Below are 25,350 nucleotides of genomic sequence, written 5' to 3' on the forward strand. Positions count from 1 at the left end.
TGGACCAATTTGATTCTTCCCCTTCATTCTAGAGTTTACATAAGTAAAGAACTGTTTGCTGTTTTTCTTTGCATCCTTTGCCAAAGATTTCTCGTAAACTGCCTTCGCTTGCCTAACCTCCTTGTAACTTGGTTACAGACTAGCTGATATCTACCATAGGCTTCTGTGTCACATGTTAATTATAAGTATCCCATGCATTTTTCTTCTCTGTCACATGTCTAGTTAGTTCATCTGACATCCATTTAGGCCTAAATCTTGAACAATATTTATTAGTTGGTATGAAAAGCCTAGTACCTTCAAGATTAATTCTTTGAATTCTTCCCATTTTGAATTTGCTGTTGGTAACATCATCAGTTGGTCCCACTGTATAAAATTTAAATACTATCTTAGACCACCGTAGTCACCTTTACGAAAGCAAAAACCCTTCCCTTTACCCTTGATGGTAGTTACCTCTTTGAGTAAATCCCACTTTAGCATACTGTGATCACTGCCACCTAGTGGTTCCTTTATCTGCAGATTCCCGATGCACGAAGAATCATTACTAACAATCCGATCAAGAGTATTACTCCCTCTAGTTGCTCCCTGAACATGCTGCTGCTGTAGAAAACAATTATCCAATAAATCCACAAAAGCCTTGCTAGTGTGTGAGTAACCAACCCATAAATTCCAGTCAATCTCTCTGAAATTAAAATTCCCCAAAAAAAAAACTGATTTACTGGCCCACTCTATTTCTCTGCACAATTGCTCATTATACTCATCAGATTCATTTGGCCTATAACACACACCTACTCTCATTTTTCCTTTCCCAGTGCTTATGTCATACCAAACAGACTGAACATTGCATTCCACCAACATCAATTGGATGCACTTCCTTAGATTTTGTGTGTTTCTTAACTAACAGTATAATCCCTCCTCCCTTTCTGTCCTGTCTGTACTTTCTGTACATATTGTACTCCCCAAATTCCAGTTCTGCACTGCTTATGTCAGTGTGACACCATGGCTCTGATATCCAACAATATCTGCCTTTGATGTCTTGACTAGCACTTCAAATTCATCGAATTTATTACTATACACCTAGCATTGTTGTGCATGCAAGTATACATGCACCTGTTTCTACTCTTTGTTACCCTAACACAACCCATGTATTTACTTGTTCCACTATGATGCTCAGCAGTCCTGGAAATCCCCATTGCCTTGCTTTCCAGGCTGCTGCTCAATTGTATTTCAATAGAAGTAGTGCAAGGATGACTTTTACCTCTGCCACCGACTACTGTTAATCTATTAGTCTGTCTATCCCCTAAGCTAGCAGTTTTCCGACCCATCAACAAGTACAGACCAGCTGAAAAAAATCTACCCCTTGAGCCTTGCACAATCTCTCCAGTGCCGAATTGTTCGAAAAGGCTCTTATCATATACTCCCTCCTGTCGTGTCTGGACAGAATTGCAGACACTTTCAATTCAACCCTAACTGACGGCTTTTCAGCATTGACTTGTACTTGTTAAGTAATTCCGCCGGTCTCCTACTCTTAATATCATTAGTTGCGACGTGTACAACAATATCACCCTTTGTGCCCTTAAAAGATATCTGCTCTACAATGTCATCAACCTTTGCCTCTGGCAGACATACACTGGTCCTGTTCCATCTATCCTTTTTTGCACAATATGTTCCCCGTTTCCCTGACAATTGAGTCACCTACAACAACTAGTTCCCTTGGACCAGTGCACTCTGCCTTGGAGTTTGCCGCTGTGTTGCTTGATATTCAAGTGCAAGCTCTGGCATTGATGTGGGCAGGTGGGCAGCTGAGAGCTTGATGGGCCCCTCAATTTAAATCCTTCGAGGGCATCCACCCTGTCCTTCAAGCTCTCATATAAGCCCATAACAATGCTGAGTTGGAGCCTGATTTCCTTGCACTTTTACATCTCGCGCGCGCCACGCACACACACACACACACACACACAGACATTCCTCTTGGCAATATCGTGTCCTGTTCCTGATTGCCTCACAAGCATCAAACAGACACTGCATTTCAGCAGTGCATTTCAATAGAGTGTGATTCAGAGGAAAACTGCCCCCCCCCCCCCCTCTGTTCTCCCCCTGAGCCACAGCACTTACATTAGTTTGAGCCTATTGCTTTGCTGCTCTGGTCTGAGTCATGATTTCTATTCAAGTTCAATAAAATTCCAATACAAAATATAACCCTAAACTTATATCCCAATGAAGTTATAACACTATATACTTGTGTGTATGTAGCACTATATACTTGTGTGTATATAACACTGTGTGTGTGTGTGTGTGTGTGTGTGTGTGTGTGTGTGTGTGTGTGTGTGTGTGTATTTCAGTATCGAATGTTATCTCCGAGTTACGTTATATGACTTTCTTATCCTCTGTCAACTTATATGTATTAATTTATGATGTTACATTTGCAAAAACTAGGTCGCTATATATATTTAGTTAAAGTACAATTTAATTGACAATGAAATTTAATAAGATTAATAAATTTTACTGATTAATTGATACTACTATCCTCGCTATCTTGTTTGCCGTTATACGCTATCTAGTTCGGTGCATACGTTGTGTCGTATAACAATGCCGGAAAGTTATGAATGGTTAATCTATGGACACAAGGTATTATTTACTTTCCAAATTGCACCATCTAAATTCAAATAAACCGCGGAGCTTGACTAGGTTTATAAGCTACTTTACTAGGTGGTAGATGACTCTCATCAACTAGTGCAATACCACCACACTTTGCTTATTGGAGGCTTGAAGTGGTGGAACCCATGTTTAGTCTCTAGCGCTGAGTTCCGGTTAACCCTTCCCTATCTCTTCCATCATGCAGTATGATTGATAACTTTTGAGGTTATGATAAACATCGTGGCGAGATCCAATATTCCTTACATTTCGAGGGTACAGCTCTAAAACGGTGTTTGCAGGCCGGCCACTAGTTAGTACACCGGACTGAACCTATTGGTAACTCTCTAGGAGGCTTCCGGATCAGCTAGTGTATAATCTTGCTACCTCTACTCTGCCAGATAGTGACTGTGAGGGAGTCCGAGTAGTGTGTATGCGGGGAGCATTCTCGAGGCCACGTTCTGTCAACGATCTGGGTATATTCTTACCACGTGTACGCCATATCCAAAAATTTCATTACTTCATACAGCATGTTCCACCCGCTTTTTCTTCCAATTGAATGCACCATGAATTGTCAAACTAATAGAGCAAGCTTATCTGTGAAAAGATCTAAACCTCCCAAGCACTTCCTAATTCATTTCACAAATATACGTGGTCTCAATTCTAATCTCAACGATGTCCATTTCCACTTGCAATCTGCCAAACCCAATGTACTTTTTCTGAACATCATGGACAGAATCTCAGTTATTGGTTGATTCAACTGCTGCTCATCTCAGATGCCCAAATTATTCGCTGTATGATTCCTTTCGCCTCAAAGGTGGTACTTGTGCATATGTCCATTCTGATATTTTCTGTCAGAGACTTGGCAATTTGGAATCTCCTCTCTTTGATCTTCTCTGCGCTTAAAATCTCTCTACCTCATTGTGTCAAATTCATCTGTTGTCTCTCTACCGTTCTCCCAACTCCACTTATCACTTGGAGCTCTTTGACTTCCTCTCTTTGCAACTTGACTTTCTACAGTCCAACTTTCCTAACAGTGAGGTAATTTTCCTTGGTGATTTTAATGTTCACAACTCCAGCTGGCTTCCGTTTTCTAGTCACACCTACCCAGCTGGTCGAGATGCTGAGGCTTTTGCAAATACTAATGACCTTGCACATATTGTTCATTTACCTACAAGAATACTGGACAATCCTAATCATACGGCCAACACGCTTGATCTTTTTCTCACAAACAACCCTTCTAAGTACACGTTCGAAGTGAGAGGTCCTTTAGGCACTTCAGATCACACCTTGGTGATTGTCTCTTCTCCAATGGAACCTTTATCTCATGGCTACTCCGAACCTCGTGTTGTTTGGCATTATAAGAATGCAAAATGGGATGACCTACGAGATTTTTTTCTTTCCCTTGGTCGGATTACTGTTTCAAAACTTCTAATGTCAACATTTGCTCAGATCGTGTCAGTGGAATTATTTCTGCAGGAATGGAATCCTTTATCCCACACTCCACTTTAAAATCTCATCCTTTATCTAAACCTTTGTTTTCCAATAAATGTGCTAAGGCTGTTCAAGAGAAGAATGTTGCATATCGTAATTGGCTTGTTTCTAATTTTTCATTTTCTGCCTACATCAAAGCTCGTAACAAATGTAAAGCAGTTATTAATCAGTCCAAACTAGAGTTTGAACAGGCTAAGAGTAGAAAACTTACTTCTTGCTCTAATGGTAGCCGAGCATTCTGGTCTCTTGTCAAAGCTATTGGCCGCAACTTTTGCCATCTCTGCTCCCACCTCTGTCCAAAACCAGATGGTTCTGTTGTCACTTCAGCCAAGGATAAAGCTGACCTGCTAGCATCCCATTTTTCTTCCAACTCATGTATTAATGATCTTGGTAAAACACCTCCCACCATTCCCAACACCCTCCATTCAATGCCTCCTGTGGTCTTCCATCAAAAGGATGTCAGAAGGATTTTGACGAATCTTGATGCTAAGAAAGCTCGAGGTCCTGATGGTATTTCTCCACTTGTTCTCAAAACCAGTGCTCCTGAACTTGCTCCTATTCTATGCCGCCTTTTTTCACTTTCTTGTTCCAAAGGTGTTTTTCCTTCTGCGTGAAAATTTGCTCACATTAGTTCCTAAAAAGCGTGACAAATCCTCCCATCCAATTATCGTCCCATTGCAATTACTTCTACTGTTTCTAAAGTAATGGAGAAATCAATTAACTGCCAACTCTTAAACTACCTAGAAACCTTCCGTCTGATCAATGATCGCCAGTATGGATTCCGCCAGTGTCGATCCATTGGCTGGCTTATGTTACCCATTTATGGACTAATTCAATGGAAAGTTTCGGTGAAACACATGTAGTTGCTCTTGACATCTCAAAGGCTTTCGATCATGTTTGCCAACTGTTTTTAGTAATTGGTTATCCAGTTTCCTCTCTGATTGCTCACCGAGGGTGATGGTAGATGGCTCTCTGTCTTCTAACTTCTCCCTTAATGCCGGTGTCCCCCAAGGTTCAGTTCTTTCCCCCACTCTTTTTCCTCTTGTATATTAATGACCTTCTTCCATTGACTGGAAATCCTATCCATAGTTTTGCCGATGATAGCACATTGCATTCCACTTTCATTTTGAGAACGTTGTCCTGCTCAATCAGCTTCAATTTCTCGAAAATCTGCTACCAATTCTTTAAATGCCAATCTTCAGATAATTCTCCAGTGGGGCAAAGACAACTTAGTTGATTTCAACCCTTCTAAATCTCAGTCTTGTCTTGTCTTATATCTTGCAAAAAGGATTCTTCTTCTCCTATGCTTACCTTTAGTGACACTCCGATTTCTAAAAAAAATGATACATCTCTTTTGGGGATTACCCTGACTTGTAATCTCTCCTGGCACAAGCACATTACAAATATTTCTTCCTCCTGCATCCAAAAAACTTGGTTTTCTCTTTTGCTCTCGGCGTTACTTTTCTTCCAAACAGCTGCTCACTCTGTATAAATCGCAAATCCGCCCTGCCATGGAATATTGTTCCCACATCTGGGGTGCAGCCCCCAAAACCTCTCTCAGGCATCTTGATTCCATTCAGAAGAGGGCAGTTAGGTTAATTAATGCTTCATCTCTAACAGAGTCTCTCCACTTGCTGTCTCATAGATGTACTGTTTCTGCTGCATGCCTCTTCTACAGATACTTCCATGGGCACTGTTCTTCTGAATTGGCTTCTATAATTCCCGCTCTCTCTCTTTCAAAACAGGCCGAACACCTACCGCCACCAGCCAACATTCATTTACTGTCCAACTTCAAACTCACAGAACCAACTTTTCATCTTCCTCGTTTATTCATTCAACTGCCGTTTTCTGGAACAACCTTTCTTCATATGTATTTCCTGAAAATTACAGTCTACAGAAGTTCAAGTCCAATGTCAACAGATATCTTCTTTCGTCTTCTCAACCTCCAACCCAAGCATGGTACTAAGTACTATAGGTTCTAATACCTCTCGTGTTTGGGTTTACATGAAAAAAAAAAAAAAAAAAAAAAAAAAAAATTATAGAAATAATTTAATCTAACAATTAAGTCAATAAAGTGGCTAAGTATAATTAAAAATCTTTGTTCGCGGGAGTTGCAAAACCTGTTCAACACGTGGATTTGATACCCTTACCGATACTAAGTAATAACCTACAAAATCTCTATCTAAATTCAATTTTAAACTAAAGTATTGTTACTAGGAGTATAAAGCAACTAAAAAAATTAAATTAATATGCCAATTTAAGTCAATAAAAAAGCAAAACTTCTCTATTTACTGGAGTCCGTAAAAACTTTGTCTGTTCACGTGTACTCTTGCACCAGAGTTCTTGCACCCATTTATGCAATTAGATAGTTTGTTGACTATTGATAAGCTATGAGAAATGTAATTATTCATTATCTTTTTCTCTCCACATTTCCAAAAATAATAAGGAAACAACTGATAATTTTTCTTTTACATTGAAAAAATGGGGTCACCTGTTTTTTAATTTTCATTTATTTTTATTATTATTACTATATTATTTTGTATTAATTTCCCTGGCTCCTACAAGACCCACGACAGCCAAAACTTAGTTGCAACTCCATTTCCTCCCCATCCATTACCTTCTATTTCTGTCATCCAGCATTGTATTTCTTCTTCCTTTTGGTCTCTTGCCCATCACTTTTACTTCAATGACATCCCTTATTAAACTCACTCCTCTTGGTACCTGTCCAATTAAATTTTCATTTCTTTTCCCTTATAGCCTCTGTACGTCATATTTCTCCTTATCTCCTTGATATTTCCTCATTTCTAACCTTATTCCAAACTGTATCCAATATTTCACAGTGCATGAACTGATAGTGGGTACAGACCTGCTGTTGGTTCCAGTGCACTGTGAACCAATAGTAAGTCAGTTAAAAAACAGGTAGTATCCAAAGAGGTTTCTGTGATAAAAGGTGAGGATTTCATTTTCGAGAAAGGGGACTATACTAGATCAATGTATATTTCTTAGGCTTTTAACCAGAGAGAGACAACTATAAGTTGTTAGATGTGAGTTTATTATGAGAAGAATCCAAGTGATTTTTTCTGGAAGTTAGAAATAATTTGTTCCAGTGAAGTTCCACAAAGAAAGATGCCCAATTAGATGAAAAATTTACAGTTTAATTGAAAAAAAAGAAAACGCGTAGGATGGATAGACTATTGCAAGACACTGATTTATATGAATATTATAAGGTTGTGTAACAAAACCACTGGTGGGGTAAAACAAGGTATTTTTCATTCATGAATACAAAAAAAAAAAAAAAGAGAGTTAATCAGATAGGCCCTTATTTGATTGAAGTGAAAGAGTCATGCCCAGCAGAAGTGGCAGACAAGAGAAATGATGTAGCCGAGTGTTCAGGAGTGTGAGTGCAGTAGCATGTGCTCTTTGAGTGGTGCATGGTTCAAGCCCATGACTGCTAAATACGATTAACATTTGTATTGATGATTTATTTTAAGCTCCACTGACCTGATGGTCATGTCAGAGTATAAACAAGAACAAATGAAGTGCCTTACAATGATCTTTTCAGTTGAAAAACCATGATTAGACAGTGACAGGGAGTTGCTGCTGTAAATTAGTGATGCATAGCAATCTCAGAGTAGGGTCAGTTGGAAAACTTATTGAGGATGAGTGAAGGTAAGGCCTCAGGAATTCATAGTATAAATAGGCTGCCATAACAGTGTTTCACATTTTAAATAAATTACAGATTACTTTTTCAGTGATGCTATTTGTTTAAATGTTATGCAATACCAAAGCAATTTATGGTAACACATGTTTCCATTGTGATTATTAAAACCTTGTTGGTCACAAAAAAAAAAAAAAAAAAAAAAAAATTGAAGACACCAAATAGTGTTTAGATGTTTTATAATTTAAATGCTGTTAACACTAAAAGTTAACTTTACAAGGTGTGTTGATACGAAGTCCCTGTCTATAATAATTTGTTGTTGATTCATTGTTATAATAATTTGTCTATTTATAATTATAATAATTATTTATTATTTTTAATTGTTTTATTTTATTTATTTATTTTTCCACAGGAAATCAAATCAAATGATAAATATATAGAAATATGTAATGGTCACAATACTTCACATCCAAAGGACAGATACAAAGAAAGGTAGAAAAGAATTTGACAGTTTCACAATCCTGGACCTATTAAGAAAGTCACTTTGTGCTTAAGTTAACGAATTCAAAAGAACAGGATCTATTCATGAATGAGTTTGGATGTCCAGGTATCTCATTTAAAAATGTCAAATTTAGGAAAGAAATTCAGTTGAGAGTTGAGAGAGAATTCTGGATGTTATTTCACATCATATCAAATAGGCCGAGCAGGTTCAAAGCTACAAATCAGAAGATTTTAAAATCAGTATTAGAGAAGAATAGTTCAATTTCTGCATTATTTACATAAACAGGATTATCTGAGAGGAGATGCCATGTATGAGGAACTAGTTGAACTAATTGATAATAAAAATTTAATGTATTACATTGTCTTCAGTGATGAGGTGACTTTCTACACATGTGGAAAGATTGATCTAGAAAATTAAACTAGAAAAAGTTGAGATAGCAAAAAGCCATCTCAGTTCTATGAATGAATGAATGAACGAGAGAGAGAGAGAGAGAGAGAGAGAGAGAGAGAGAGAGAGAGAGAGAGAGAGAGAGAGAGAGAGAGAGAGATTCTCCTAAATACATTTAGAAGAATTGAATATGTATGGTGTCTTAAAATTATTTTCCCAAAATATGGTTATATTTTAGGAGAATAATAATAATTTAATTATGTTATCCTATAATTTGAGTAGAATTGAATATTTATGGTCCATTTCTCTGTGCAGAAGGATTGTAGAGCCTATTTATCTGAACATGTTTCAATTTCTAGAGCCCCTCTTTCAGATGACATTCCACTTATTTTTCAACACTATGGGGCTCCTTGCCATTACCTAATTATTCAAATGTACCTTAGATTTTGCAATAACGATGTTTCCTACTGTCAATCACACCTTGGTCCATCAGTTGAATGAGAGATAATTTCCAAATCCATGGACTGAATGAAGTTGCAGCAGACCCTGGGAAACTTCATCTCTGGATTTTAACACCTCTGGATATTTTTGCATGGGACATTAGTAGAAAAATAAATTTTCTACTTATAGTATAAGATTGAGTAAGAGAAGTATTATAGAATATATAATACAAGCATATGACCATATTTCGTTATATCATGCAATTCAAATGCATGATATAACGTAGTACATATTAGAATCACGTGTTTATAAAGGTATTTTTAAACACCTTGTCTTAATGAAAGCTGACAAATTAATAAAGTTGGTCCAGAATAAAGGTAAGTAAAATATTATAAAAGATCTTGTTACTATCAGCAAACTATAAAAATGAACTTTATTAAAAATAAAACATACAGCTAAAATACAAAATAAAAATAATAAAATCCTATCCTTTGATCCTATAAAAAGGATAAAATATAAGAATAAATTAACAGAAGACTGGATGAGCAGTGGATAATTGGCATAATGCTCTGAAAGCTACAAGTGCGTTGTGTTGTTTTATAGTTTGTAATCCAGGCTTTTTTCCCCCCTCTTGTCAATTTATGATGAAAGAAAAACTATATGAATGCATAAAACACACACATATACACATATTAATGATGCTCTGGGGAAAAGGACAAGCTATGTTAGTGACTAAATAAACTGACTCCCATCGGATAATCACCTCCTTTTCTCTGCTAACAAAATTCCTGTATATCATTGACAATAACCCCTTCTATAATAGGAGGTGTGAGAGTCATGTTGTTTCAATTTCATTTGGATCCACCACATGCAAATGGAGCACTTTCAACCATGGGCAAGGGCAATAATTTTATGTGCAGTCCAAAATCTCAATATGAGAACAAGGATTAAAATTTATCTTCTGTTTTATCTGGTAGTTCTCTTCGAAAGGAGAACGTTTGAAATTAGTTTGACCACCAACATTATACACCTCATGATCCGGAAAAATAATCTGCTAAACATATGCACCTTGCTGTATTACAGGAACAACTGATTTAACCTGGAAACAATCAGTTGCAATCTCCTGCCCAGGGAACTGGATGTACCAATATGACAGTGATACAGGATGCTAACAGTATTAGCAGAAATGCCTGGAAAATGAGAAGTATACAGTGCTGCTAAAAAAAATTGAATCAGAGAAAAAAAAGCCACTCAAAAAATAGCACCAAAGAAAAAAGCCACCCAAAGAATAGCACCAAAGAAAAAAGCTACTCAAAAATATCACATCACTTGCAATTCACTGAATTTCCCTGAAATTTAGCAAATATATCATATGTTTTGTAATAGCATTACCCTATTGCACTGTCTCTTAGACTCTTAGATGATAGTGTAATAGGATAATACTATTACAAAACATATATAATATATTGCTACATTACTGGTGACACTATGCCATACATGATTGCATCACCCTAGCAGCAGTATAAATACAGTGCAATATGCCATGAGCCCAGTATTCTGTGCTATTGCAATGGCTAAGTTTTCACAATTAACACCACATAGGAAAAGTGTTGGTTGCTACTGCATTGAATGCAGAGGGACATTCTACACATGAAATAACTAAAAGGATTCACTGTAATCAGTCAACAGTGGCATGTTTATTGCAAAAATTATCAGAAACCAGCTGTCTAATTAAAACGAAAGGAAGTGAATGTCCTTGAATATCATCTGCAGTGCAGGACAGATTTCTGGGGTCTGTCTGTGTATGTCTGAAATGGATCCTCATTGACAGATCTCAAAACAGCACAGGAAAATGATATAGGAGTAAAGACAAGTACTGCTACAGTATGTATAGATGCCTTTTTTCATCAGTATTAGCAGCATGTCACCCAAGAAAAAAGCCACTTTTGATGCAAAAATTTAAAGCCCAGCATCTAAAGTGGAGAAAAGAACATGCTGTCTGGTCTGAGCATCAGTGGAAATGTGTTATTTTCTCTGATGAATTAAAATTCAACTTGCATGGTTTGGATGGCCAACACTGTTGTTAGATGAAGAAGAAGAGAAGAATTTCATCCTGTCTGTATTGTCTCCACAATGAAACATTCTGCATTTCAAATGATATGGGGCTGTATTTTACATAGAGCAGGGGACAACAACCTGTGGTTCTTTAATATTTAGCCCCCATGAAGCACAATTTGAAATGGAGTTAGAGGACTTAAAATTCAAGGACATGTGGAGTGCAAGACTAAAATGCCTTAAAACTGAAATTGAGGATTTGGAGAGGCAAAAGGCTGCCCTTGAAATTCTACACAAATGGATGGTGATAGATGAGTTGAAAATGCAAGACCAAATTGTATTTGACGCGTAGAGTAGCTTACTGGAGACGTATATAAATTTGGAAATATCTGAATTTGGACTTTTCTCAGTTTTAGGTTCGATGCATTTCTGAAGGCAAATATTTTCGAACATGAACTATATTAAAAATAAATCAAGAAACCATCTGAGCAATGTGAGTCTCTCAGCATGTTTAAAGGTGAAAATTATGGCATAATTGCCTGATGTTGAGAGACTTACTCAAGAAGTTCAGCAGCAAAAGTTACATTAATTTGTACCTAATTGGATGTTTAAGTTTTTTTCAGTATTAATAAATATTTCAAAATATATATTTTTTAATAAAACACCTTCCCACTCTATTCCATTTCTTAACCCCTCCCCCTCCTCCTAGCTTGAGCTGAGGTGCGGCTCTTTGGATTCTCTTTTTTTTAATTAGATCAAGAATGGCTCTTCCCTCAAAAAAGGTTGCTGACATACAGGAATTGGTGGTCTTGAATTTGTGAAGGGTACAGTGAATACTGAGGTGTACTTGAGACAAAATTACTTCCCATAATTAAAGATCACTATTTGGGTGTTGACAATTGCATTTTTCAGAATGACTCTGCTCCATGTCATAGAGCCAAAACCATAAGTACTATTTCATAAAATTAGCAAGTTTTAAATTTATGAAACTTTGCACTCTTGTCTAAATAAATGTAATTTATTTTGCTGTCCTTCTGTCCACAGATGCAAAAAATGGTTGAAGGATAAATCAATTTGCCCAATTAAATGGCCTGTGAACAGTCCAGATTGAAAATCGTTGGAACAAATTTGTCCAATAAAATGGCCTGTGAACAGTTCAGAACAAAATAGGTGTTTCAGTAATGCAAAAGGAACTAAAAACACTTGGAGATCTGCAGGAGACATTCATCCATGTTGGTACCATGAGATTTCGTTGGTAGTATGAGGTTATGTAGCTGCCAGTCATCCTAGTATGAGCAAAGTGATAAAAAAAAAATCACTGCTTTTATAGAATATCTGTTATTATATACACCACAAGTAACATGCTATTATTTTATATATTTACCCATAAGACATAAAAGTAAATTTTTTTGCAATTATTAGTTTCATATGTGTATTGTTATTACTTATTTATGTTCTTTCAGCTCTTTCTATAAGATTAGCTGAATGAACATAATAACAAATTGCTGTATTATACTCATAATAAAGAGTCTAATACAGCAATTTGTCAATCCCTTCTAATCTTGCAAATTTCATTATTTCTGTCCACCATACAGCTGAAGTGGGACCATACTCTATTAAATAGTGTATATGCAATATTATGTAGGTGCTCTGGGACTTGCTGATGTATAATTCATAAACTACTCACTACACATGGGATTTCTATAAACTGATATTATCAAACGGACAACCTTCTGCTGAACCAGGTCAACACACAAAAAAAAAAAAAAGTGCATATCTAACTGATACCCTGTATGGGTGACAGTGAATTAAGATGCTGGAAGAGCAGCACCTCGGATCTACAAAGAATTACTGTGAGCTAGGGCTTACAATACCGGTCAAAATCTTAATACCGGTATTTTGGTATTTTTAATTTATGAAACCGGGATACCGGTATTCCAAAAACAAATGTTTTTCTCAATAAATTTTGATGACAGTTAATAAAGTAAGGAAAAAACAAGTACTGTAATTACTTGAATTCAAGTTTTAAATAAACTTTTATTGCAATAATAAATATTCTGAAAAAAATCATTAAAAATACAGTTATTCTAAAAACAAAAAAATACATATTGTTACTGCAAAGTTTAGTTGTTTAAGCGTCCACACTATCTGTCCAAATAAAGTGAGCTCTAAGAAACATAAGCAATCAATAGTATGATTGTTTAAAATGGATCTAATTTTGGTTGATTAGCGGCATAAAATGCTCTTTCAGGTTCTCTTCTGGTACTATTGTACTGAGATAATCGTAGATGATCTCAGTCCATATTTTCTAGGCTTTGATCTTTTTTAGCAAAATTAGTTAAAAGTATTTCATTAATTTCTGACTCAAGTTCATCTTTTAAAATCTCATTGGAGTCAGGCAATTTCTTATTTTGGAAAGAATTTGCGGAACACTGATGTTCTGTTCCATGTTGGTCTTCCATGGTTGAATTAGATTCATCATTTTATGAAGGAGAAAGACGTTTTATTTAGTGAAGTATAATTTTTTACTATAGTATCTTTATTGAGTCTGGGAGAGAGAGAGAGCAAAGAGTGGGGATAAGGAATTCGTCACATATATAAATGCAAAGAAGAGGAGGACAAATCAGATTGGATACATATGTAATTGCGTGGGATAGTATTAGATACCCCAACTGATGTTGCAGATTAACTCGACAGTTACCTTGCATTGATATTTACAGAAGAAAAACTCTTCACGTCAATGAGAAATTATGGGAGTGAAGTTGAAAAAAATGTAATTAATGATGTTGAAATTTTACATGTTGATTTAATGAGAAAACTTTTGTGCCCACAGGCAAGTAAGGCTCCTGTGGATGATGGCATATACCCTATAATCTTAAAGGAGGCAGCGAGTGAGTGCATTGAACCATTAAGGCTAGTTATGAGAGCATCACTGGACTTAGGAGAGATTCCGTTGGATTAGTGTAAATTGGAACATAAAGGTGGTTCTACTATAATTTTTTAGTGTTTCTCACCAACCATTGAAGTAAAAACGAAAACCAAAATCTTAAAAAGTTTATGTTTAAGTTTACAATAAATTTTACAGTAGATTAAACAAAATACGATTATACAAAATGTTACTGATAATAAAATACTGAATTAGGATAAAATAAAACAAATGTAATTTTCAGTGAATATACAAATAAAATGATAATAAAATACTGAATTAAAATGCAATGAAATATACTAGATTAAAAGCGCTAAAATAACTGAAGCTTTCAAAGGCTTCTGCCTTCTTCCTCAACAGTCTAGGAAACAAAAGGTTCTAGGAGTGTAACGGGAAATTACCGACCGGCTAGTCTAACTTTAATAGTAGAGAAAATCATGGAGGCAGTGATCAAAGGAGGAATTCAGGATCATTTAGATGGAAATGGAATTCTGTAGGATATACAGCATGGTTTTGTAAAGGGAAAATAATGTTTAACAAATCTGGTTAGCCATTTTGACAGGTCACTCATGAGCTGGATTTAGAGAATAATTTCGACATTGTTTATTTAGATGTCAGCAAAGCATTTGACTCAGTCCCACATGAGTGGTTACTTTATAAGTTGTAGCAGGCTGGAATCATAGGGAAAATCCTTAGATGGATAGCATGATGGCTTTGAGGGCACCAGGCAGGGGGTTGTGATAAATGGTTATTCATCAGATTGGGTTAATGTAAGAAGCGGGGTTCCCCAAGGATCAGTATTGGGACCACTGTTGTTTTTAAATTATCTTAAATGACATCTATGAAGGGATATAGGGTGTGATATCTAAACTTGCAGATGATGTAAAGATCAGTAGAGTATTTAATGATTGCCGCCTAGCAGAGCTTCAGAGTGACCTAGATAGACTTCTGGGATGGTCAGAAAAGTGGCAGCTATATGCTTTAATTCAGCAAAATGCAAGGTCTTACACCTGGTGAACAGCAACCCCAAAATAACTTATACACTTGGTGGGGTTGAACTAAAGTCAGTAGCGGAGGAACGGGACTTGGGAGTTACGATACGGTCAGACATGAAGTTGTCCGAGAATTGTGGACAGGTTGCAATATTGCATGGTGTCCTATCGATGATTTATCGAACATTTGCTAGTAGAGATGAGGACGTTATAATCACATAAAGGTGGTTTTATAACCTTTATGTGTTTAAATTATAAACTTTTTTTGTTTTTAAATTAGTACCGAAAAACCGGTATTTTTTTGTCAATACTAGTATTTGAATACTGGAAAAAAATGACCGGTATTCGGGATTCCGTGATCCCGGTGTTGTAAGCCCTACTGTGAACACAACATCTGTATATCTACTCCAGAGCCCCATAGGTACTGGTACTGGCAGATTGAGAAATATATCTTTCTTCAGTACCTCTATAGTAACGTTGGTATGGAAGTACCAACAAGGATGCCCGTAGCTGTACCTGAATACAAATAGTTGCCAATCACAATTGCACAACCAATCAGACAAATATTTATAGCTTTAAAAATATTTTTTGAGGTACTATTCCCCAAAGTGGAAACCTTGTCTAATATATGCCTGACCAAAACAGTTGATGGTTGTATCAGTATAGAAATAAACAGGGAGACATCATCAAAGGAAACCATGACCTCACTCTGTTAAATAATTTGTTTTGCCAGTGAGTGGTGACAACAGTCCAGCAATAAGCATGGAAATTTCAGTTTGGAGTTCATATGTCAGCCTGTATAACATGTGCATTCGCCCGTGAACACTGTGCACAGATGTAATACACTGGCACCATAATTTCTTAGATGCTAATGTGGCATAAAATCAACAGTGGATGGTCAGACATCATTCTGATAAGTCTGACCCCTCATTGGCCATCAAAAATCTGTGAACTCCATATTCACGTAAAGATTAGCTATTGTATATTGAACATTGTACTTCTGTGGAACACTTGCTGAAGCAGTATAACAGATACTGTAACGATATGTTATATATATATATATATATAACAGATACCGTTACAGTGTTTATCATCACATATTTGGAAGAATTGTGATAGTAATTATAAACAGGCTGTTAAAAATTCAAAGAGCTTTTCAGAGTATGCTCTAAATTGGTTGTTTTTTCGTCAGACTTGTGTATTCTTTACGTTCTTTGCATTAGTGTGAATTTTTGTATTCCTCTGGTATGGTATTCATTTTTGGAATGCATCATTAATTATTTTTTAATTGGAAATATATTGCTCTGAAAAATTATTTATACAACATTCTCCAAAGAGTTTCATTTCCCTTTGATTTCGCCTGCTTTGTTACCCTCTAGATTTGGCTATGTGATTATGAAGGGGTAGTTGCGTAAATACTATTTTTATTAGACTGTTACCGAGGGTTTTAATTCCCCTTGTATAAGACAGTGGTCAGGTTACACCTAGAGTACTGCATACAGGTCTGGAAGCCTCATTTTAGGAAAGATGAAGAGCTGCTAGAACAAGTACAGAGAAGGGCAACAAGATTAGTGAGTGAAATAAAATGTTACTGTTACCAAGAAAGGCTTAAGTTCTGCATATTGCAGAATCTGTGTGAAGTGATCTGATTGAGGTGTATAAGGCCTTGAAAGTTCTTTTCATACAACAGTGACTTTCACTGTTGTATGAAAATACAAAAGAAACAAATAATATATGTAATAAATAAATAAACAAATAATGATCATGATTTTTTACTTTAATCTTTGCACCTAAAGCTTTGTTTGTGATACTTAGATGTGGAACAGATTTGATGACCAACTCTCCCATATCCTATTTTCTATCATAAAAGATGTCTCTACCATTATCTGTATGTGATAATACAGGAACACAACTAATCTAATATACTCAAACATTTGTTTGAGTATATTAGATTAGATCTAATATACTCAAACATTTGTTTGAGTATATTAGATTAGATGCACTATTACAATATAGTGCTTGCAACATTAAAGGTAATTCTCTTCACAGGAGGAATTTTTAGTAGTGGGCAAAGCAGTGCTAAAAGTTACATTATAAATGATTAAAAATGAAACGTTAGATTTATTTTATGCATTTTTATTTTTTTCTTGTTTTTTCTTTATATTTTGGTATACATTTTTTTAACATAACCCATATAGGAGTTCTTTGTGAAGAGGATCCATGGTCTAATTACAGATTTCATTATTCTGATGCCATTAAAGGTAAATTTGATATTTTTGTGCAGGCTATAAATCTTAAAATTTATGTGTGTGTTTGTATATATATATGTATGTATGTATGTATGTGCACTAGTGTTCAAAGAAAGTGCATCACCCCTTAAAATTGTAATTGTCATCCGAATAATGTAAGTATATGGCAATATTTCTTACAAATTGCATCAGGTGTTACTTTCAGCTCTATAAGCACGCTCTGCAAGAGTTGCAGTCATTTCTTGCTTGTGTCAGGATGGTGAGTTACATGCAGATTACGCCACGAAGAAAGTGTGATATTGTTGCTTTACATGAGGAAGGATGTTCTTCCCATCATATTGCTTATAGAATGTCTTGTAGTCGGTCGACAGTGAGCAGATTTCTTTCCAAACTCAAGAATACTGGTTCTGCTGATAGGAAGAAAGGAACCGGATGTAAACTAGTCTCTACACCAAAACAGGACTGCGTTCTGAAGCGCTTATGCCTTAAAAACTGTAAAGCTTCTTCATCTGAGCTGAAAAGAAAATGGGAAGAACATACAGGCGTGGTAGCAAGTGCAGTAAGTCAGAAGACCCCTCTTCAAAAAATGGACTTGTAGCCCATCGTCCTAAGAAGAAGCCTGTCCTCACGCATAAAATGAAAAAGGCACAATTAATTTGGTAAAGAGCATGTCAAATGGACCCCTAAGTAGTGGAAGTCAGTTATTTTCTTGGATGAGAAGAAATTCAACCTGCATGGCTCTGATAGGAGACAAACAATTCGCTGTAGATGTGGTGAAGAATACCATCCAGACTGTATGGTGTCTGCAGTGAAATTCCCTACCAGCCAAATGATACGGAGGTGCATATCATATCACCTGCAGTTTATAAAAGGTTCCGTAAATACCAATCGATACCTAGCTATATTGGAAGGCAAATTACTGCCAACCATTAGAGTCAATTTCAACCTGCCAAGTAACTGCATCTTTCAGGACGATCTGCTCCTTGCCATTTGGCGAAAAGTATAAGTAGGCACTTCTGTGTTAGGTTACTTTAGCTTCATTTCTGCATTAGAGGTTCGACAGTAATGTGTTTACATTTGTTACAGGTGAAAAAATGGTTGGAAGAATAGTCCATTACAACTTTTAGCTGGCCAGGAAACAGCCTGGACCTGAATCCTATAGAGAACCATTTGCATTGTATGGAATGTGCAGTTGCCAGAAAGAAACCAAAGACCCTTCGTGAACTTCAGGAAGCCATAATTCGTGTTTGGAACCACGAACTGTCAGTTGATTATCTTCAGAAATTGATCTTGTCAATGCCTCGACAGTGTGCTGCTGTCATCAGGGTCAGAGGCAGTTCGACTAAATATTAGTTTGCACCTGGTGAACTTTTCATTTTATTTTCTATTTAAAATGATAAACTGAAGCAAATTGAGGGCTTCTGATGATATTTCAGGCCTGATTGTCATGTTTATCAAAACTGTTGTATAAAGGTTGCAAATGCTCATTTTGAAATATTTTGAAAGCACCTGTCATATATTACTTAGCTTTGCCTTAACTATTAATAAATATCTTTTGTTTATATTTCTATTTGTGATGCTAGTCATTAATGTAACATACCATCGCGAACAAGGGTTAGAAATGTGAAATTCCTAGGTGATGCACTTTTTTGAACACCACTGTATAAAAAATGTATATAAACATAAAATGAGTAGTACGGAAGGTAATCATTAATAAACTATTTATGGGCCATCCATAATGTGTTGTTTATCGTACTTTTATAATATTATGAGGAAGGTTATAGTAAGATAATCATATTAAGATTTATATACCTAGATAAATCTTTAGAAAATGCATAGGATAATATTATGTGCAAAAGTTAGTATACAAAAGGATAATATATATACACTGGTGTTCAAAGAAAGTGCATCATCCCCTAAAATTGTAATTGTGGTTCGAATAATGTACGTGGCAATATTTCTTACAGATTGCATCAGATAAGATTGACACGTGTAGGTGATGATGTAGTATTACATCAGCTGTTACTTCCAGCTACATAAGCACACTCTGCAAGAGTTGCAGTCATTCCTTGCTTGTCAGGATGGCGAGCTACGTGCAGTTGATGCCGCGAAGAAAGAGTACTATTGTTGCTTTATGTGAAGAAGGATATTCTTCCCGTCATGTTGCAGCCGACCGGGCTAGCCAAGTGGGTAAAGTACCTGCCCGGCAACCCAAAGGTCGCGGGTTCGATTCCCGCCTCGGGCTTGGATCAAAGTATTGCAAAAACCTTGGGAGGTGCAATATGGCCACAGAAGCCGATGCGCCAACAACTACCAAATCAAAAAAAAAAAAACCCCGTCATGTTGCTTAGAGAGTGTCTTGTAATCAGTCAACAGTGAGTAGATTTCTTTCCAAACTCAAGAATACTGGTTCTGCTGATAGGAAGAAAGGAACCGGACGTAAACTAGTCTACACCAAAACAGGACTGCGTTCTGAAGCGCTTATGCCTTAAAAACTGTAAAGCTTCTTCATCTGAGCTGAAAAGAAAATGGGAAGAACATACAGGCGTGGTAGCAAGTGCAGTAAGTCAGAAGACCCCTCTTCAAAAATGGACTTGTAGCCCATCGTCCTAAGAAGAAGCCTGTCCTCACGCATAAAATGAAAAAGGCACAATTAATTTGGTAAAGAGCATGTCAAATGGACCCCTAAGTAGTGGAAGTCAGTTATTTTCTTGGATGAGAAGAAATTCAACCTGCATGGCTCTGATAGGAGACAAACAATTCACCGTAGATGTGGTGAAGAATACCATCCAGACTGTATGGTGTCTGCAGTGAAATTCCCTACCAGCCAAATGATATGGAGGTGCATATCGTATCGCCTGCAGTTTATAAAAGGTTCCGTAAATACCAATCGATACCTGGCTATATTGGAAGGCAAATTGCTGCCAACCATTAGAGTCAATTTCAACCTGCCAAGTAACTGCATCTTTCAGGATGATCTATTCCTTGTCATTGGGCAAAAAGTATAAGTAGGCACTTCTGTGTTCGGTTACTTTAGCGTCATTTCTGCATTAGAGGTTCGACAGTAATGTGTTTACATTTGTTACAGGTGAAAAAATGGTTGGAAGAATAGTCCATTACAACTTTTAGCTGGCCAGGAAACAGCCTGGACCTGAATCCTATAGAGAACCATTTGCATTGTGTGGAATGTGCAGTTGCCAGAAAGAAACCAAAGACCCTTCGTGAACTTCAGAAGGCCATAATTCGTGTTTGGAACCAAGAACTATCAGTTGATTATCTTCAGAAATTGATCTTGTCAGTGCCTCGACAATGTGCTGCTGTCATTAGGGCCAGAGGCATTTCAACTAAATATTAGTTTGACCTGGTGAACATTTCATTTTGTTTTCCCTTTAAAATGATAAACTGAAGCAAACTGAGGGCTTCTGATAACATTTTAGCTATAATTGTCGTGTTTACTGAAACTGTTGTATAAAGGTTGCAATTGCTCATTTTGGAATATTTTGAGAGCACCTGTCAAATATTACTTAGCTTTGCCTTAACTATTAATAAATATCTTTTGTTTATATTTCTGTTTGTGATGCTAGTGAATAATGTAACATACTATTGCGAAAAAGGATTAGAAATGTGAAATTCCTAGGTGAAGCACTTTCTTTGAACACCGGTGTATATAAACAAAAGGAATACAGTGAAACTTCTAACTGACACCTCTCGTTAACGGACATCTCTCTACAACGGACATCTCCCTACAACGGACATTTTCAAATTCCCCAGCTCACCTCCATTGGTTTTAACGTGTTTGCAGCTTCTGTCTAGCGGACATTCTCTTTAACGGACGCGGACAGGCAATCTGCACTGTTTCGTTTAGATTAGCACTTAATTTGATCTCCCCACAACGGACTGCGGGAGAGCTCACGGCCCTTTTTCTAGGAACTTTTCTTCCACGTATTGCCTCAATCATGTGTTTATCTTCTATTTCCGATTCTCTGAATTTTATCAAGGTTTACGTCGCGGTTCTAAACCCTTTTTCAAGAATTTTAAGGCACGTGTAAAACTTCTGATTATTACTGTGCGGGGGGAGGGGAATATGGTCGGCCTTTCGTCTTTTCAGTTTCAGTTTTCAGTTTTGTTCAGTGTCGTGTGAAGTGCACAATGTCTTCTCGTAAACATTTAACTTTAAAAGATAAAGTCGAACTCATTAATGCATATGATCGGCAAAAAAATAGTGTTCGCAATCTCGCTGCAAAATTCAAAATCGGGAAGACGCAGGTAAGCGACATCCTAAAGAAAAAAAATGAACTGCTCAAACAATTTTGGCAACACGGAAATGATCAGGTTCAAAAATCATTCCCAAAAACTGTTGGACTTCAAATTTGTCGCGCATGTGCTAAAAAAATTCCCATTAATGGGCCTATTATTAGGGAAAAAGCTTTGGAGGTTGCGAAATCTATGGGAGTAAATGAGTTCAAAGCTTCTGTGGGATGGCTAGACAAGTTCAAAACTCGGCATAAAATTTCTTGGAAAACCGTAAGTGGTGAAGGTGGATCTGTTGATACTGGGGTTGTAACAGAGTGGACCGTCAAATTGGAAGATTCATGTCGTGATTTTGAAGCTAAGGATATTTACAACTGTGACGAAACAGGGTTGTTTTTTTAAAGCTCTTCCTGAAAAAACAACGAGTCTAAAAAACGAAAAGTGCCAGGGCGGAAAAATTTCTAAGGAACGCTTGACTGTACTATTGTGTACAAATATGCTGGGAGACTTTGAACAACCTCTTGTTATAGGAAACCCACAAAATCCTCGTTGTTTCAAGGGCATAAAGTTGAATCTTTTGGATGTTGACTGGAAGTCTAATAAAAAAGCGTGGATGACACGAGATATCATGAGCGAATGGATAAGTCAATTTAACCAAAACATGATTCGTCAAAACAGAAAAATTATTCTTTCCATGGATAATGCTGGATCTCACCCGCACATTGAATTGTGCAACATTCAAATCATTTTTCTGCCACCAAACACATCTGCAGAGTGTCAGCCCTTGGATCAAGGGATAATAAAAAATTTTAAACTTCACTACAGAAAACGTGTTTTAAGACATCTCATTGCAAACATGAACGATGTAACATGTGCGAGTGACCTTGCAAAGAAAATCAGCATCCTAGATGCGATTCAATGGATTTCCTCTTCAGTAAACGCAATTAGAAAACAAACTGTCGTGAACTGTTTTGTAAAGTCTGGCTTCTCAAACGCAAAAATTGAAGTTGTGAACAGCAATGTGGAGCACCAAGAAGAACAAGAACTTCAACATCTATTGATAATGTACGATACTTCCACTACAAGTGACCCTGGCTACAAAGATACAGAAGATGGTGCTCTAGATATCAACGACATTATCATCGATATTTTTCAAGAAGTTCCTCATGAGGATGAAGAAATGGAAGGAGGTCATTCTGTCGAAGAACATATTAACGACGAACCGCCGATGAAAATAGAAGTAGCGCTCATACAAATCAATCGTTTAAAAATGTTTTTCGCCGCTGAAGAACTTTCGATGGTTTCTTCACTCCAAACAAATGTCGAAAACAAAATTATCAGCCGGAAGAACGTGCAGAAGAAAATAAGTGATTACTGTATGTATTTTTCTTAAGATAAAGTCATAATATGCATAGCACAATTGTATGTATATAATTTATAAAAATATTGTGCAAAATCTGTATATAATTTAATTTAATTTTACATTAAACGTTTAACGATTTTTCTTTATCTCTTGTGTATGTAATTGTATATTATTTACAAAAATATTGTTCAAAATCTGTATATATTTTAATTTAATTTTACATTAAACGTTTAACGATTTTTTTTTCTCCCTCAGACTTCTTGTTAGCGGACACTTCTCTCTAACGGACACATTTTCGTTCCCCATGGCTGTCCGTTAGAGGGAAGTTTCACTGTATATACAAAAGTTATCGTTGCTTACCTACAATCTAGGTGACTTCCTCTGGGGTCAACCACTCAAATTCAAAGTAGTTTCAATTTGTATATTATCCTTTTGTATGCTAACTTTTGTATATTACGTTATCCATGCATTTTTTTTAGATTTATCTAGGTATATAACTTAATACGATTATCTTGCTATAATCTTCCCCATAATATTATAAAAATACGATTTATATAACAGATACTGTTATAGTGCTTATCACTGCATATTTGGAAGAATTGTGGTACTAATTATAAATAAGTTGTTAAAAATTCAAAGTGGGCTTTTTAGAGAGCATAATCTGAGCATACATCCTAAATCAGGTTTTCTCATTCAGAGTAGTGTAACTTATCCATAATTGTTTTAATGTATGCAGATCCATGAAAAAATTCCAAGATTGATTTACTATCATGCAGATAGATTTTTTTTCTTTTCAGTGTTTAAGGTTATTAATGGTTGCATGCAAGTGCTCTCAGAGAGGAAGCAAATGTAATTTTATCCCATGCCGCTGACCTGAGCCAATCTTTTGTCAGCTTCCCTCAAAATAGCAGTTTCCTCTGGACCCATGCATCCTCAAACATTAGTAAAAACTTCTGCACCTCCTCTGTTTAAGTGAATACCATCTTTACAAAATAAATTCTGCTTACCAACTATGGTCAGCTATGCTGAAAAAAAATTTTCACCCCATGAGCCTCGCAACGTCCTGTAATCCTAGAATTAATCCATAAGACTCATCATAAAATCCTTCCTCTTATATGTGGCCAGAATTGCAGACACAAAAACGTTTTGACATCTCATGACACTTTTTCAACATAATCTCACATTTCTTAAGTAGTTCATCACTTTTAATTTTTAAATCATTAGTTTCCACATATATTACCATGCACTACTAGGCCATTACAATCTGATGAATTGTTTGTTGCAGTGTCAGTTGCTCCTGATAGATATACTCTGGTTTTGCACTATTTAGTTTTCTTAAAGAATATATTTCCTGTCTCCCTAACAAATTCTTAAAGAATATATTTCCTGTCTCCCTAACAAATTCTTAAAGAATATATTTCCTGTCTCCCTAACAAATTCTTAAAGAATATATTTCCTGTCTCCCTAACAAATGAGTCCCTAGATAAGACTAACTCCTGTGGAACCAAATTCAATCCATTTGTAGGATTGAATTTGGCAGAACATCACCTGACATACAGTGGCAGACAAAAAAAACTGCATCACTTGTGAATTTTGCAAATAATGTGTTTTGTGCTGCATTGTGGGTTGCAGAAATGTTTGAAATGCATTTGTTAGATAGGGTGTCTAAAAATACGTGGCATAACTTCAGGAATGAGTTCCTCGTATGTAGACAATAAAAATATTGTATATCAACATAGTTTCGGAAATGGTTGGTTTCCGAGTTATTAACTGGTATGTCTTATCTTCCGCGGGTGATTTCCTTCATCACAAGGTACTGACAGAATCTGGTGGTTTTTCTGTTCTATCCATGTATTCAAATCAGGAGCAAGTGGATATGCACGTTATGTACGGTTTAGCGGACGGCAGTGCTCTGGAGGCTCGTCATTTGTACCACGAAAGGTTCCCAGAACGAAGATGTCCAGACAGGAAAACTTTTGAAGGTATCCATTGCCGCCTTTGTGAACATGGGACCTTTACACCTCATGCTGCCAACAGAGGACGACCAAGATCTACGACTCCTGAAATAGAGGAGGAGATTTTGGATGTTGTGCATGCCACTCCTGGAATCAGCACACGCAGAATAGCATAGCAATGCAACTGGCTGGTCAACGTTTACAACACTCTCCAAATTTAATTTGGAGAGTGTTGCAAGAACACCAACTGTAGCTGATGTGGAAACTCTCTGCAATCGAATTTTGGCAGGCTGTGAGACAATACGAAACATGCCAAGAATTTGGCATCGTCTTCGCGAGTCCATGAGATGTCAATGTGAGGCCTGTATTCAGGCAGAAGGTGGACATTTTGAACAATTACTATAAGGTGATGTGAACAGTTAAGTGTCATAGACAGACCTTCAAAA

General features: G+C 36.5%; 1 protein-coding gene across 2 annotated transcripts in view; it reads left to right on the top strand.

The window, feature by feature from the left end:
* The window catches only part of Nup205 (nuclear pore complex protein Nup205), a 738,550-nt gene that overhangs the window by 157,708 nt on the left and 555,492 nt on the right, over positions 1–25,350 (top strand). For both annotated transcript variants that reach the window (XM_090387115.1, XM_090387116.1), the window contains exon 9: positions 17,285–17,347. In XM_090387115.1, the coding sequence (XP_090243241.1) occupies positions 17,285–17,347 (63 nt within the window). The remainder of the gene's footprint in view (positions 1–17,284; positions 17,348–25,350) is intronic.

This window comes from Mastigoproctus giganteus, chromosome 13, assembly GCF_048544385.1.
Source record: "Mastigoproctus giganteus isolate SK-2022 chromosome 13, ASM4854438v1, whole genome shotgun sequence".
Lineage (NCBI taxonomy): Eukaryota > Metazoa > Arthropoda > Arachnida > Uropygi > Thelyphonidae > Mastigoproctus > Mastigoproctus giganteus.